Source organism: Zootoca vivipara, chromosome 16, assembly GCF_965207765.1.
Source record: "Zootoca vivipara chromosome 16, rZooViv2.hap1.1, whole genome shotgun sequence".
Taxonomy (NCBI): Eukaryota; Metazoa; Chordata; class Lepidosauria; order Squamata; family Lacertidae; genus Zootoca; species Zootoca vivipara.
In genome coordinates this window covers 14,316,669-14,331,005 of record NC_142599.1, presented here as the reverse complement: position 1 = coordinate 14,331,005, position 14,337 = coordinate 14,316,669, and the positions used below count along the sequence as shown (strand labels likewise).

Genomic DNA, 14,337 nt, shown 5'->3' with positions numbered 1-14,337 from the left:
CCACTGTGGCCCCTCCCCCGCCCCTTGGCCCCGCCCCTTCGCCCTCCCCCCCTAATTTTGATCCTGGCTACGTCCCTGAATCCATTTTCACAGGTAAACTCTGGGAATGGTGAACACAGTAGTCTCCTAACAACTCTCAGCACCCTTAACAAACTACCGGTCCCATAATCCTTTTGGGGAAAACTATTTAAAGTGGTATCATAGTGCTTAAAAGTTAAAGCGTGAATAAAGCCATAGTAATATCTGCAACTGGACAGTGAAACAGTGAAGTTTGCTTCTTATTTTTGCCGGGGTTTTCCAAGCACAGAGACAACTTTTTTTCTTTTTTAAAAAAATTCTGACATCCAGTAATAGTTGAGGAAGTTGATTTTGCAATGCCTTGCTTACTGAGACTTACTTCCTCCACCACTGGTCTACATGAAGAAATATGTGTGAATAAATTGTACAGCGGAAATGCAAGAACAGTGTGCATTTGACTCAAGGAGTCCCAACTGACTCACATACAGTGGTGCCTCGCTTAACGAACGCCCTGTAAGACGAAATTTTCACTTAAAGAAAGGATTTTTCTAGCGGAGGTTGCTTCGCTAGACGAATTCGTTTTACAAAAAATTCGTCTAGCGAATCGCGGTTTCCCATAGGAATGCATTGAAATTCAATTAATGCGTTCCTATGGGGGGGGGGAATCGAAAAAATTCAATGCATTCCTATGGGATTCACTTGATGAATTTTTCGTTATAAGAATAGACCCGTGGAACGAATTAAATTCGTCTAGCGAGGCACCACTGTATTTGTTTATGTTTCCTGCAACGATTTTTCATAGGCATTCCTCCAGTGAGAATAATCCTATCAGCAAAGGATGGGGAAGCTGTGGTCCTCTAAATACTAACGGACCCCAACAACCAGCAAGTCCAATGATCAGGGATGATGAGAGCTGGAGTCCAAGAACATACAGAGGGCCACAGCTTCCCCCATCCATGCCATAGGTTGCTTCGTTTTAAAAAATGGGCTCCTTGTGGCCCCCCCCCCCATATTTGTCTTTTGCTAAGATGGTATTAAGAATCATCCTGGAAATGTTATATATTCTCAAGTCTCCCCTCTTCAGGTGCTGATTACCAAAACAAAGTCAGTAAGTGACAGATCAGAGATACCCTTGACCTTGCTATTATGATTTAATGTACAATACACTAACTAATATTTGCGTGGCTTTATTTTACAAGAGTAAAAACCTGCTCACACAACTAGGGGGAAAATGAGATTTGAATGTTGCTGTGCTGTGCTGATAACCCTTGCACTATAGTCATGGCAACTTTCATTAAACCTCTGGATAAGTTGCAGCATTTAGGACTTTTGAGTTTAGGAAAAGAGGCAAGTTAAGAGGCGACATGACCGAAGTTTATAAAACGATGCACGGCATGGAAAAAATGGATAGAGAAGAGTTTTTCTCCCTCTCTCATAGCACTAGAACTCAAAAGACAAAGAAACTCAACAGTTAGAAAATTCACAACACATAAAAGAAAGTTTTGCACGCAGTGCATAGTTAAACTATGGAACTCACTCCCACAAGAGAAAGTGATGGCAGTGATGGCCACCGACAAATGACTTTAGAATGGTAGACAAATTCATTGAGGGCTGTCAAGGGCTAATAGACACGATGGCTATGCTCTTCCTCCACAGGTGGAAGCAGAAATGCTTTAGAATTCCAGTTACTAAAAACCCAGGGTGCTCTTGTGCTGTGCCCTGTTTGTAGGCTTCCCAAAGGCATCTGGGTGGCCACTGTGAGAACAGGATGCTGGCTAGACAGACCACTGGCCTGATCCAGCTGGCCCTTATGTTCTTCTGATATAGACAAGTGGTGCAGTGAATTCCAAGCGCCACCCATCTCTGCACACCTGAAATCACTAACACACAACTGACTTATTGGTTCCGAGAGAGACTAACTAAATGGATTTCTAAGACCAGAACTCCATTGCCTGGAAAGCCTTCCCTGTAGTAGAGGGATGGCCAACCTGGGGCCTTCCAGATGTTGTTAAGACTCCATCAGCCCCAGCCAGCATATCCAATGGTCAAAGATGCTGGGGGCTGGAGTCGAATGACATTTGAAGGCTACAAGCAATAGCCGGACTCTGGAATACTTTGCCAATCCCAAAATTAATCAGGCTCCCACTTTGCGAGCCTTTCACTAGAACTGAAAGCACATTTCCCTGAAGATTCAATGTATTAACAGTGCCTAATACTGCACCCAGTTTTAACTTGCAATATGTTTTACCTCTGCTGCCGTTGGCTTTTTTTATTTGTTTCCTGTTCTTATTACTTTTACACATAGTTCTTCAGTTGTACATGTACTTTTTATTGATTATATACTATATGCTTTACCAAGTGTGTTGTATGCTGCTCTGGATACTGTTGGTAGAAGAGCAAAATATACAAAAATAAATTACTATTTTTTAAAAAATAAAGCCAGCCTTTTCCAGCTTTGGGGGATATCACACTTACACATCCCCTAACCAAAGTCAGGCTTCCTGTAGGCATCTGAGAGCAAAAGCTCTGGCCCTCCCAAGCAGAAAATGCCACATGTCACTGAGAAGCAGCCTGAAAGTCATTCCCTGGATGAATAATGTAAAGCTGGAAAGTGGCTCTCATATATTCATCAGAATTTCTCCAGCAGTGATGTTGAGAGCCGCAGGCATACCCGCTAGTTCAGATTTGTGTTGAGTCTTTATCCAAAGGCTTTCTGTGTTCAATAAATAAAAATATACGCCTGTACAGACAGAACCAGGGGCACCTAAACACAACCAACAAGGTCCCCTTTGTAGAGCCGCCCAAAATGCTTTAGAAAGGTTCGCGTCACATACAGTACAGTCTTTCTTTCCTTGGCTCCTGGGCTCATGTAGCACAGAAGGTGACAAAGCTCAAACCTGATGCCTGGCCAAAAAAGGCTTCCTTCTACATTTGCTACTCCTTGCAGCCGACAAAAGTGCAGCAGCAACACAGGATTGGAGGGCAGAAGCAATCCCGAAAATCTGGGCAGCCCTTCTTGTTGCTATTGCGTCTATTTTGTCAGCTATATCCACATACTCTGCTATGCAGGGCCCTGCAGAGGAGAAAGAGAGGTGCCGTTCCTCAGAAAAAGTCCGAGGCTTTGCGCCTTTTAGGTAGCTGCAGCAGATTGTCCGTGATTGAGGTGGGGTCCTGAGTCCCTGGAGTTTGAGACTTTGTCCTGGAAGTTGGGGTGACTGTGGGTGTCTGCGGCCCACCAGCCGGGGTCTTGTAGCCAGGTGTGCTCAGGTGTGCAGGGGATGGGGTGTAGCTGGCTCGGAGGGCCTTGTCTGTGAATTTGCTGGCAGTCCTGTTGACTAAGCGTTGCATGGCTGGTGACATCGCTGGGTTTAGTCCTTTGGGAGTAAGACTAGAAGGAGAAGAAACACATGGGTTTTTAAAAGGAAAATAATAGTAATGTTAGATAAGAGACGACGTGCATTGGTTGGTTGTGACCAAGTAAGGCTCTATCTGCAATATCCATGTAAAAGCATCATGGCACCGCTTTAAACAGTCATGGCTTCCTCCCGAGGCTGCTGAGAGTTGTTAGGAGACCCCCTATTCCCCTCACAGAGCTACAATTCACACAGTACCCAGAAAAGAGGATTGTTTACTTCCCAGACATAGCCTGGCTACCAAAAAGGTACCTGAAGAACAGATGAAGCAGAGCATTCAATATCTACCACTAAGCTAAGACATCGAATTTCTTTGCTTCTAAAAATCAACAGCCAAAATTTAGGCGCTCTAAAAATGCCAAGTCTTCCTGTTCTCCCCACAGTTTGTTTTTCCTCTTGCATGCTACAGTTAGATTTTTGGAAAAGAGGCCCCCTGATTTTAGCAAAGTCTCACCTGGCGAGGTTCTCTGTGACTCTTCTTAAAGCTTCCTGCTTTTTTGCTCGGTTCTTAGCAGCTGCCTCGTTGGCCATCTTAAGCCCTAGCCTCTCTCTGCGACCAGGCTCCAGGATCTGGGAAAAGACCAGGGGTTACCGGTGCCACACAAGAAACTCATCTTTCCAGCCATAGGTTCATTGCTCACTTGTGCTTTTTTGCTATGAAAGCGATGTAGCCAGAGGTGGGGAACCTGTGGATATTATTGGATTCCACCTCCCATCCCTGCATCGAACATTTCCAGGGCAAACACAGAAGCTCTACACCTTGTGCTCCAAACTCTTCAACAGCGCTACTCAAACTAGGGCTGGAAGAGACTTTAGAGCATAGGGCTGGGGTAGGGGAACCTATGGCTCTCTAGATGTTGCCTGACTACAACTCCCATCCTCCTCAACTACTGAGTTTTGCTGTTTAGGACTTATGGGAGTTGGAGTCCACCATCCAGAGGGCATCATGTGAGCTACCCCTGGGCTAGAGTAATGGTTTGGTTCAGAGAGATCAGCGTTATAATTGCAGGTATGAGACAAAGTTGTGAGGTTGGTCACAATCTCTCAGCCTGACCTACCTCCCAGGCAACTGGGCAGGTACGTGGTGGTGAGAGAACTTAATATGTCGCCCTGAAGCAGAAACAGAAAGCTGCACACACAACCCTTCTCACTTAACTGCGAAAATACCCAGCTGACTCCCAAGAGTGTAAAACTGAAACACCCTCTATCTGAGCCACCTTCTTAGAGTTGGTTCGCTTTTGCAAGAAGTATACTGGTGGGTTTTTTTTTGGGGGGGGGGGTTTACAGAAAAGACACATCAAGTGCAAAGACGAGACACTAATCTCTAAACTTGCATGTGCTCGATAGCTTTAATAATAACTGCCGCCCATCAATGCTTTCCCACTGCATGCAATTTTGACTGCTAGGAGACACACATTTCTTCTTCACCTTTTTACCCATTTATCACAGCAAATGCAGATGTACTGCAAAGGCAGCAGAAGAGCTCTAAAGCCTTTGGGCCCAGGTGACTCTGCAGGGGGTGATGAGATTGAAATAGGGAAAAGAAACACCAGGCGCCAAGATTCCCTTACCTACACCATAGGAAGTGGGCAGCAGGAGAAGACCCACAAGTTAATTCCCCGCTGGCTTTGTCACTTTGTTCCCGCTGGCTACTGGTGTACTTAGGTTGCGCACACAGAGCAAGTCAGCTCTGGGCTTTAGTATGCCCAAGACTAGAACAGATGTTTCTGACTCCCCCACCCCCACCCCAGTCGAAAGCCACAACCTCATTTGTGCAGCCAGGCTCCACCCAGTTTGTACACCAGACAATGTTCTAAGAATCTCGATTTCCTGCGTTGGCCCTTTAATTACCTTGAAGGCTGGTCCAGGGGTCCTGTCTACATACGGTGTGTCTGAGCCTTCTAACCTCAAAGGGGTGCTTTCAATCTCACCCCACGTCATAAGAGGGGAGTCGTTCACACCTATGAATAGAGTTTCACAAGTTAAGTCTAATGAGATAGACTGATGGCAGGCTCTTTGCTTGAATATTGCCAGTTATAGCTTGAACTGTGGTTGTGGTGGCCTTCAATGAAATCCACAAGACCTACCTTTTGCAAGGAGGGGGGGGGATTGTGATTCCTCAATCGCTATGCAGCCTGACCCTAGTTAAGCGGGTCAGTAATAAAGAGTTAAAGGGACAGGCACCCTCTCCTCTCCATACCTCAGCTGACGGCCCACAAACACTCTCTCCACTATGTGTTCAGTATTACTAGCCAATGCCAGGAATCACAATGTAATTATTCACTCCATGAGCCACCCCCTTACTTCAGCCTGTTAGAAAGCTATGCTTTCTTCCCCATAACCCTGCAGAATTAGCTCCTGTGGCTGAAACTGCCCTTTCCCAATGAACAAGGTTTTGTGGACTCAGGGGGCTAAGCATTCAGTCACATTTGCTAATAAAGTATCAGTTTTGCCTTGTCTAACTGCAAGCTAATTTATTTTTCTACAACACAATTCTCAGAATTCCCCACCCGCCTCTTCTTACCGGGAGCTGGGGAGGGCGTGGGCACAAATCCATATCCATTGACCTTTGGAGATTCCTGGGGTATGAGCTCCTTCCCATCAGGACCGACTTTACCCTGCTTGTACTAGATTTTTCAAAGGAAAAAAGAAAAAGAAAAGTTTGGTAACAATGGCTTACAGAGATTCAAAAAGCTTGCTTAACACTTAATAATCTTTTTTTAAAATTATTTTAAATACTGTATTTATACTACTTAATCCTGAACCATCTAGTACAGGCATAGGCAACCTTGGCTCTCCAGATGTTTTGGAACTACAACTTCCATGATCCCTAGCTAACAGGGCCAGTGGTCAGGGATCATGGGAGTTGTAGTTCCAAAACATCTGATCTAGTACATAGGCTCTCACTCTTTAACTCCTCTAAGGCAGATCATGCATCAGGCTCCTCTCCCCACCTTCAGAAAAATCTGCTTTTTTTGTCTTAAACTGATACTTGATCATTTGATTATTTTATATTCTTTGGCCATATATTCACTGGTCATATTTGCACGTGATGCTAAACCAAGATTTAGCATGCTGCACATAAGCAAGGAAGATCCACAACAATCCTTCGGATCACACACTCCCCCTCTCGATGGCTGGCAGAGGGACTTCAAAAGCTTTTACTCATAGGTTTTACTTAAGCCTAGCTTTTTCTGTCATCCAGACATGGAATTGTGGTTTAATGTTTCTGAGCCAGATTTGAGGTTCCTGCATTCATTTACAAGGCCCTTCAGCAACTTAGTCCAGGATATGTTAAGAACAGACTGATCCTTTTTATCCCTGCCTAATCACTAAAATCCTTGGGGGAGTCTCAGCTGGAGGTCCCCTGTGGCTGAACTGCTCGGCTCATAAGCCTTGCAACTCCCTCCAAACTGAATTAGACAGGTGTCCTCCTTGCTGAACTTAAGATGCACGACAGAGGCTTTCTTATTCAAGCAGGCATTAAAAGGTAGTGTTTGTGTTTCTGGTTGGTTTTACGATTTTTATCGATTTACTCTCTGCATGGTTAATTTTTATGTACATCGCTGACAAAGGCCAACAATTGAGCAGTATAGAAATGCATTAAATACAATAGTTGAAGGTAATCAAGCCACCTTCAACACCCACATCTGACGTTGGCTTGTTTTGCAACTGATCATGTTCCCCTGTCTGGGTGATATGACAAGCCATGATTAACAGGGGAGGAGTAAAAGGTTCCAAAGTCATGCTCACAGCTGAACAAGGAGCAAAGGTCTTTGCATCCATGGCTTGCTGTGGTTCCCTCCTGTTCATTCACCATGGTTTTGTGCAAAATGCAAATTCAACCACTGACAGCCAATATAAACAGAGGAGTGCAAAGTCTTCTGCAAGAGGCTCTCTCCACTGGAACTCACCAGCCTTCTCTTTCCTATTTAAAATTGCATTTAATCAATTGAAGGACTTTAAAGATGCACTGCTTAAAGCTAGTAAGGATAGAATTTTCTCTCAGCTGCATGTATGGGGGTTGGGGTGGAATATATAATTTTATATGTATCCATCTGTTAAGTAGAGGTAACGTGGAAATACACCAATTTCAAATAAAGAAGATGTGGGAAAGTTAAATCAGCTCTCCAACCTGAGCGTTGAGGGCTGCTGCCTGTTGGAGCTGGGATTTGCTCAAGGCTTGGCTGAACGGATCCTTCAGGAAACGGGTGTTTCTGTGGACAACTTCCCGTGGCTTTTTAAACATATTCTCCTCTTCGGGAACACCTGGAAACGGCAGAACATTAGCATCAGACCGGAGGCCTGATATCAAAGCTGTAAACAAAAGTCTTGCCATTTGCAATTTTTAAAAGAAAAATGTACTCCCGTAAGTTAAGAATGAAAACTCAAATAGAATAACAGAGAATGAGTTTTCTCACAATTACACTTTCATGCTCAACTCTCAATGGTGTAGGGAATGAATCATTATACTCCCCCTCACCCCATAATATTAGAACTCAGAAGGAGCACCTCAAAGGCAGCAATGACCAATTAGGCCCAACAAAATTATTAATTCTGAAAAGGTACTGAAAGATGAGAAGACACACAGGGAAGAAGCTGCAGCGAATCCTGTCCGGCGTGTGTGTGTGGCGCACATACAACACATACAGCTATCGGTCCATTTGGCTGTCTCCATTTGCTGGAGACTCTTGCGACATCACTGATCTCACCTGGTGGGTAATACATGAGGGAATTCTTAGCCTTGTACTCCCATGTCTCCACCCCAGCTTTCCCATTCGCCAGGGCCTGCTGCTCTTCTGCTGACGGAAGTGCCAGCTGCTCCTGGTGCCGCTGAAACAGATTTGACAAAGATCTTCAGTGATGGGCACAAATGGTAGTACATAAGAGTGAAGAGGTGCAAATTAAGTGGGCCTGCAATTTACTTGGGGAGTATATAATTACTGTAGTATCTTACTTTTCAGTGTGGAGAATGCATGCCTTACTTTATTAATTTGTGTATCGCTTGGTGTCGAAACGGGGCTCAACCCCATTTCCCCCCACTAGAAATCAAGACTGTGTGTATGGCACATATCGGTTCATCTACAGGCCCCAACCACTTGACCATGACCAGATTGCTTGGCTAGAGTGAGTTTGCTGCATATGCTTCAGGACCATAGGTGATAATTTCAGAAGAGAACGCAATCTAAAGGTCTTAAGGGAGGGCTGAGTTGGTAGTCCTCTTTTACCAGTCTCCTATATGGAGCTATTTAAATAATGGAGATACACAAAGCTCTTTCCTGCACCTGGGCAAATTCCTCTTCTGCATCGTAGAGCCACGAATGCCTGGCTCTCTCCTTCTCTTCTGCCACGTCCATGATCTGCTCAAAGGAAGCATTATCCTCGCTGGTGTGTTTCGCCAAGAAGCTGTCCAGGCTGGGCAGAGCATCTTTGCTCTCTTCTTCCTCCGTTTCACCTGTAGGAAAGAGGGGAAAGCAAACACAGATAAGACTTTGAAGTCCTGCCTCAGTCCTTCAAAGGATGGATTTCCCCATGCCTTTAAGCAAGGCACCAATGAGGATACCAGAAGCTACGACACAATACAACTAGAGATGGCAGGGATTGAACCTGAGATATTTTTGCGTATAAACCAGGTGCACCTATTTCACCAAACTGCAGCCCCACCCAATTTTTAATACTAGGGATGCCTGAAGGAATTGTTTCGCATCCTTCTCAGCCCTGAAACCAAACAACAACATATAGAACCCAAACAAGCAAAATGAGAATTTCTTACCTTCCTCCGTAGTTTTGACTGGGAGCTTGGGCTTATTCAATGTGGAGGGATCACCGGGATGAACCTCGGGTGTTTCAAACGTGGCTGGAGTAACATCTGTTCAAAAGGGGTTTTGAAAAAGCAATGATTTAGGAATGTATTGTTCCGAGAGCCAGCACAGACAAGGCTCCGGTTCAAATAACCACTGAACCACAAAGTACAGAGTGTGTACTTGATTAACACAACCCCCATCCACCTAATTACCTAGCAGGATAAAAGAGGGATATCATATATCACGTGTAGGGAACCTTTGGCCCACCAGAATTTTTTAAAATAAACTTTATTAAACAAGAAGATATCTTAAAATACACATAAAACAAATATACAGTACAAACATTTTATAAGAAAAAAGACCTTAATTACAGTACATATAGAATTAAAAATAGTAAAAGAAACTTCCGACTAACCCCACTGTACTAATTGCATTCAAAAAAAATTACACAGTTTCTTATTAATATTTTTCTATATCTTAGTTTAAACTTTTTCTAACACTTCCTTATATCACAAGACTCATTCGATATCTGCCAGGAAACATTTATTATTATTGTACCCTTTGAGATATTCCTTAATTATTATCCATTCCTTATTAACATCTTGTGTTGCGCTTCCTCTCACTGTCCCAGTTTTCCTTGCCAGCTGTAAATACTCTATTAATTTGGCTTGCCATTCAGTCTTTGAAGGGATGGTATTGCTTTTCCAATTTCCTTGCTGCAGTTGTTGAATACATGAATAATGGTCTAATTTTATTCTTGGTTTCTGATGTCATGATTCCTAATAAAAATGCCTTAGGTCTTTTAGTGGCCCACCAGATGTTGCTAAACTACAAATCCCATCACTCCTGGCCACACTTGCTGATGGGAGCTGCAGATCAGCAACACTTGTAGGGCCAAAGGTTCCATAAATGCTGCCTCTAGCTCTTTCAAGAAACAGAGAAGATTGAAATGAACAGCAAAAAAAACCAAAAAACCCCAAATAGTATTCTGGCCCCGCCAGCAGCATTATATGTAGGTTTCGGTGATGCGTATAAAATTGCTCTACTGGGTATTCTTTGCAAATCATAAAAACACCCCCAAAATGACAAAGGAATATGTCCAAAACTCTATGATAAACACCAATAATCCAAGGGTCCAAATAAATTCTTACATGGTGCAGGGGTGTCTTTGGAAGTTCTCCCCAAGGAAGAGCCAAATTTGATGGCTATCTGTCTCATTTTCTCCAAATCACCACTTTCTTCAGCATCTAGATAGTCCTTCTGAGCACGCAATTTCTCAACGTCAGGGAAAAAATCCCTTTGGATGATTTTCTCCAGACTCTGTTAAAACACCAAATTAACAATGTTTCAGGGTAGGAGGAAAATAAAAAAAATTAAAGGAACACATAATATAATTTTGTGGTCTGCATGGCGGATTCCTCAGAAATTTAGCTTAAGTAAAGCGGCTTGCTGGCCCAGGCCTGTCAAACCTTCAACGCGTGTGCCTTAGCAATGTATTCCATCTTACAAGATACCCGAGAAACCACCGTGAAACCTGCAGGTATAGGGCGACATATAAATTCAATAGATAAATAAAATACATGATAAATAAATAAATGCCTTGTTTTGCACCCCAAGAAAACAAAGGTTTTGATCCAAAACTCAGCTGGCCTAAATTAATGTAACAGCCGTCACCAGTAGAGATAGAAAACAGCCATCATGATGAACACACTTATGACCTTATAAGGTCTGTCTATTGGCAGCACCCACATTTACTTATTTATCTTCTAAAGAAATATGTGCAGGATATTGCTTCTAAAGCAAGCCAAGACCTGAAGGTCCAAGTGCAACATCTGTCGATCGCTCTGCAATGCTGCCTTCCTTATCGCCCTCTAGTGCAGTGGTCCTCAATCCCCGGGCCACGGACCGGTCCCAGTCCGTGGATCAATTGGTACCGGGCCGCCCAAGGAACATTTAAATACAATTAAATTAAAATGATTAAATCAAAACAATCTAAATAAAATATAAACAATCAACGTCCCGTCCCCCCCTCAGCAGGCCGCGGTAAAATTATCAAACGTCGACTGGTCCGCGGCGATAAAAAGGTTGGGGAGCACTGCTCTAGTGTATGTATTTATTTTATTTATTTTCAATACATTAAACATCCCGCCAAGGACCTGCCCAACCCACCCTTGCCCAAACTGCTTCCCCACGCCATTGTGTTGTTGCGAAAACAAAAAACCCACAGGGATCTTCAGTTAACGGGTGGGATATAAATACAGTAAGCATAATAACAACAACCCTGTGATGTAGGTTGGCAGGAGGGGAATATAAGGCACACACACAGAGAGAGAGTAGGCCTGCAACTTACACAGGGGTTATGTTCAGGGCATCTCTCCAATGGTCAAAACCGCATACAGTCAAAACACATGGAGTGGCAATAGTGGGTGGGACTGCGAGTCTCCCCGTCCAGCCCCCTTTCTAATTTTCCTGCCAAGCATGTAGAGCTGGATGCGTCACAAGTTCAACGTCCACAAGTTGTGGGCTTACTGGGACTGCCTTCCAGTGAATTGCATGCCCGAGGAGGGATTCAAATCCAGGTCTCTCTGGTCCTAGTTCTACTCATAACCACTGTTTTTTGTTATGGTTCCCCCCCCCCCCGAGTCAACAAATTTTATTTATTTATTTGGTCATCATTGTTTATTATTATTTTTTAGTTTTATTTGTACTTTGAGTTTATACATTTCACCAACTTCACAATCATTTTAACATTGCCTTAGATTTATTTTTAATATCTCCTGCATATCCATATTAACTTACTTTGCTCATTTATTCATCGACTTTAAATATATACTCTTATGAAACTGCAGGTTATTACAATAATCCTGCCAATGTTCCTATCTGTTTACAATTTGTCTGTTAATATTCAACAAACCATTTCCATTCTTTTATAAAAAGTTTGTTATTGCTACCATCATCATCATCAGGCCCAAGCAACTTACACTGAGCAAATATCTTCATAAACAAACTAGACAATAATAATAATATTAATAATTTATTTATTGAATTTATATGTACTGCCCTACACCCAGGGGTCTCAGGGCAGTTCACAGAATAAAATCAAGATATAAAACCACAAAATACATAATAAAAATATAAACAACCCAATAGCTCACCCTACAAAAAAGTTTTCTAAATAAATAAACAATACCCCGCACACCACCACATTGTCTCTCCAAACACCCAATATGAGGAAAGGCCCCGCCAGACGCCCCCCCCCCCGCTGTCACCGGACCCCCCACCCCGCCAGGCCCCCCACCCCGCTCCCATTCCCCTCGCTCGCCTGGATGTAGCTCTCCTCGTCCAGGACCCTCTTGCTGCTCTTGGGGGCCTCCTGGGCCGCCTCCTTCACCACAGCCACGGCACCCGCCTCGGCCGGGACCGGCACCAGCGCTCTGGCCGAGGCGGCGGCGGCAGGGCCCGGCTCGCCCATCTCTCCTGGCAGGCCCAGAAAATCCCAGCAACGGCACCTCGGTCGCCCTTAGCAACGCGCCCGGGGGTCCTCCGGCCGTACGTAGAGGCCCGGACGGGGGGACGCACCTCCGCTTCCGGCAACAGCGACACCGACGCCCGGAAGTGGAGCGGCTAGATCCCACCCATTTTTTCCTCCCCCCCCCACGGGAAAGGGCGTGGGGAACCGCAAAGGCCTTCGGGATTTGTAGTCTCTATGAGGGGGAAATGGCCTAGTCAGGAAACCACGCCTCGCTCCATCCGTCACCATAGAGGTGTTACCAAACAGCTGCAGCTTCCGGGTCTGTTTGGAAGCCAAGGTGCGGCTCGGTTTTGTTCAGCTGGTCTACATTGCAGGGTTGGCGTAGTATCTCTTCCATTGGCGCCACTTGGAGTCCAATTGGGATCGAATGTAGCCCTCCAAGTCTTTCTATCCAACCCTCTATCTCCCCAGACCACACCCCTCAACCTGATTGATTTATTGATTCTATTTCTCTGCTGCTTTTTATACCAATAAATCCCAAATCGGGGTTTGCATCAATAACTAATAATAATAATAGTCTCATAATAACTGCCCCTCATTTATATAAATGCCTGCCATTATTATTACAAGGGTGAAGATATCTCCAAAGTTGGGAGCTGTACTTCTTTGGTTTTAATGACATAATAAAGGTAAAGGGACCCCTGACCATTAGGTCCAGTCGTGACCGACTCTGGGGTTGCGCGCTCATCTCGCATTATTGGCCAAGGGAGCCGGCGTATAGCTTCCAGGTCATGTGGCCAGCATGACAAAGCTGCTTCTGGCAAACCAGAGCAGCACACGGAAACGCCGTTTACCTTCCTGCTATAGCGGTTCCTATTTATCTACTTGCATTTTGACGTGCTTTCGAACTGCTAGGTTGGCAGGAGCTGGGACCGAGCAATGGGAGCTCACCCCATCACAGGGATTCGAACCACCGACCTTCTGATCAGCAAGCCCTAGGCTCTGTGGTTTAGCCCACAGCGCCACCTGGGTCCCCGAATGACATAATAATGATAATAATAATAATAATTTATTTATACCCCGCCCATCTGGCTGGGTTTCCCCAGCCACCCTGGGCGGCTTCCAACAAGACATTAAAATACAATTACTTTGATTATATAACACAGCTTCAGAATGACAATTAAAATGTCGCTATTAATTAATGCAATATTTTTTTTGGCGTTGTACATTGTCATCACTCCCTCCCCCCTCCCCCCCGTGATGCAAAAGAGAAATATTTAATAATAAATAAATAAATATCCCAAATAATGGAATTACTGAATGGTATAGTTTTTGTAAAAGATGCAGGGATTTATGGTATGTAAAATGCACCATGGAAAAAGAAGAAGGAAAGTCATTGATATCTTAAGAATGTAAAATGAGTGTTTTAAATTGTAAAACAGAAAACTTGACAAATAGCAAAAACTTGACAAATAGAAAAAATGTATAAAAACCGGGTCAAACATATGTTGGAAATGTAAAGAAAAAGAAGGTACTTTATACCTGGGCAGTCACTACTGATAGCCTCATCCTGCCTGAATTTGTCCAATCCTCAAATTGAATTTGTCCAATCCTCAAATTGACGGCCATC

At 44.0% G+C, this 14,337-nt stretch overlaps 1 protein-coding gene across 1 annotated transcript; it reads right to left on the bottom strand.

Moving 5' to 3' along the window:
• Positions 1 to 1,379: 1,379 nt before the first annotated feature.
• Positions 1,380 to 12,846, bottom strand: ESS2 (ess-2 spliceosome associated protein). The gene is made up of 10 exons (XM_035099148.3): positions 12,558 to 12,846; positions 10,387 to 10,555; positions 9,205 to 9,300; positions 8,717 to 8,886; positions 8,144 to 8,264; positions 7,567 to 7,700; positions 5,956 to 6,058; positions 5,283 to 5,392; positions 3,886 to 4,001; positions 1,380 to 3,406 (listed from the first exon to the last, which is right to left on the bottom strand). The coding sequence occupies exons 1-10, from the start codon at positions 12,705 to 12,707 to the stop codon at positions 3,121 to 3,123; spliced, it is 1,455 nt and encodes a 484-aa protein (XP_034955039.3). The 5' UTR covers positions 12,708 to 12,846; the 3' UTR covers positions 1,380 to 3,120.
• Positions 12,847 to 14,337: the final 1,491 nt, after the last annotated feature.

What these genes read in the sequence shown, in the direction of transcription:
- ESS2 (XM_035099148.3), bottom strand. Translation starts at nt 12,707, where the DNA reads ATGGGCGAGCCGGGCCCTGCCGCCGCCGCCTCGGCCAGAGCGCTGGTG. An exon ending in CACGCCCTCCCCAGCTCCCG is followed by an intron (nt 5,393 to 5,955) that starts GTAAGAAGAGGC and finishes CTCTATTCATAG; the next exon opens with GTGTGAACGACTCCCCTCTT. An exon ending in CCCCTGGACCAGCCTTCAAG is followed by an intron (nt 4,002 to 5,282) that starts GTAATTAAAGGG and finishes GTCTTTTCCCAG; the next exon opens with ATCCTGGAGCCTGGTCGCAG.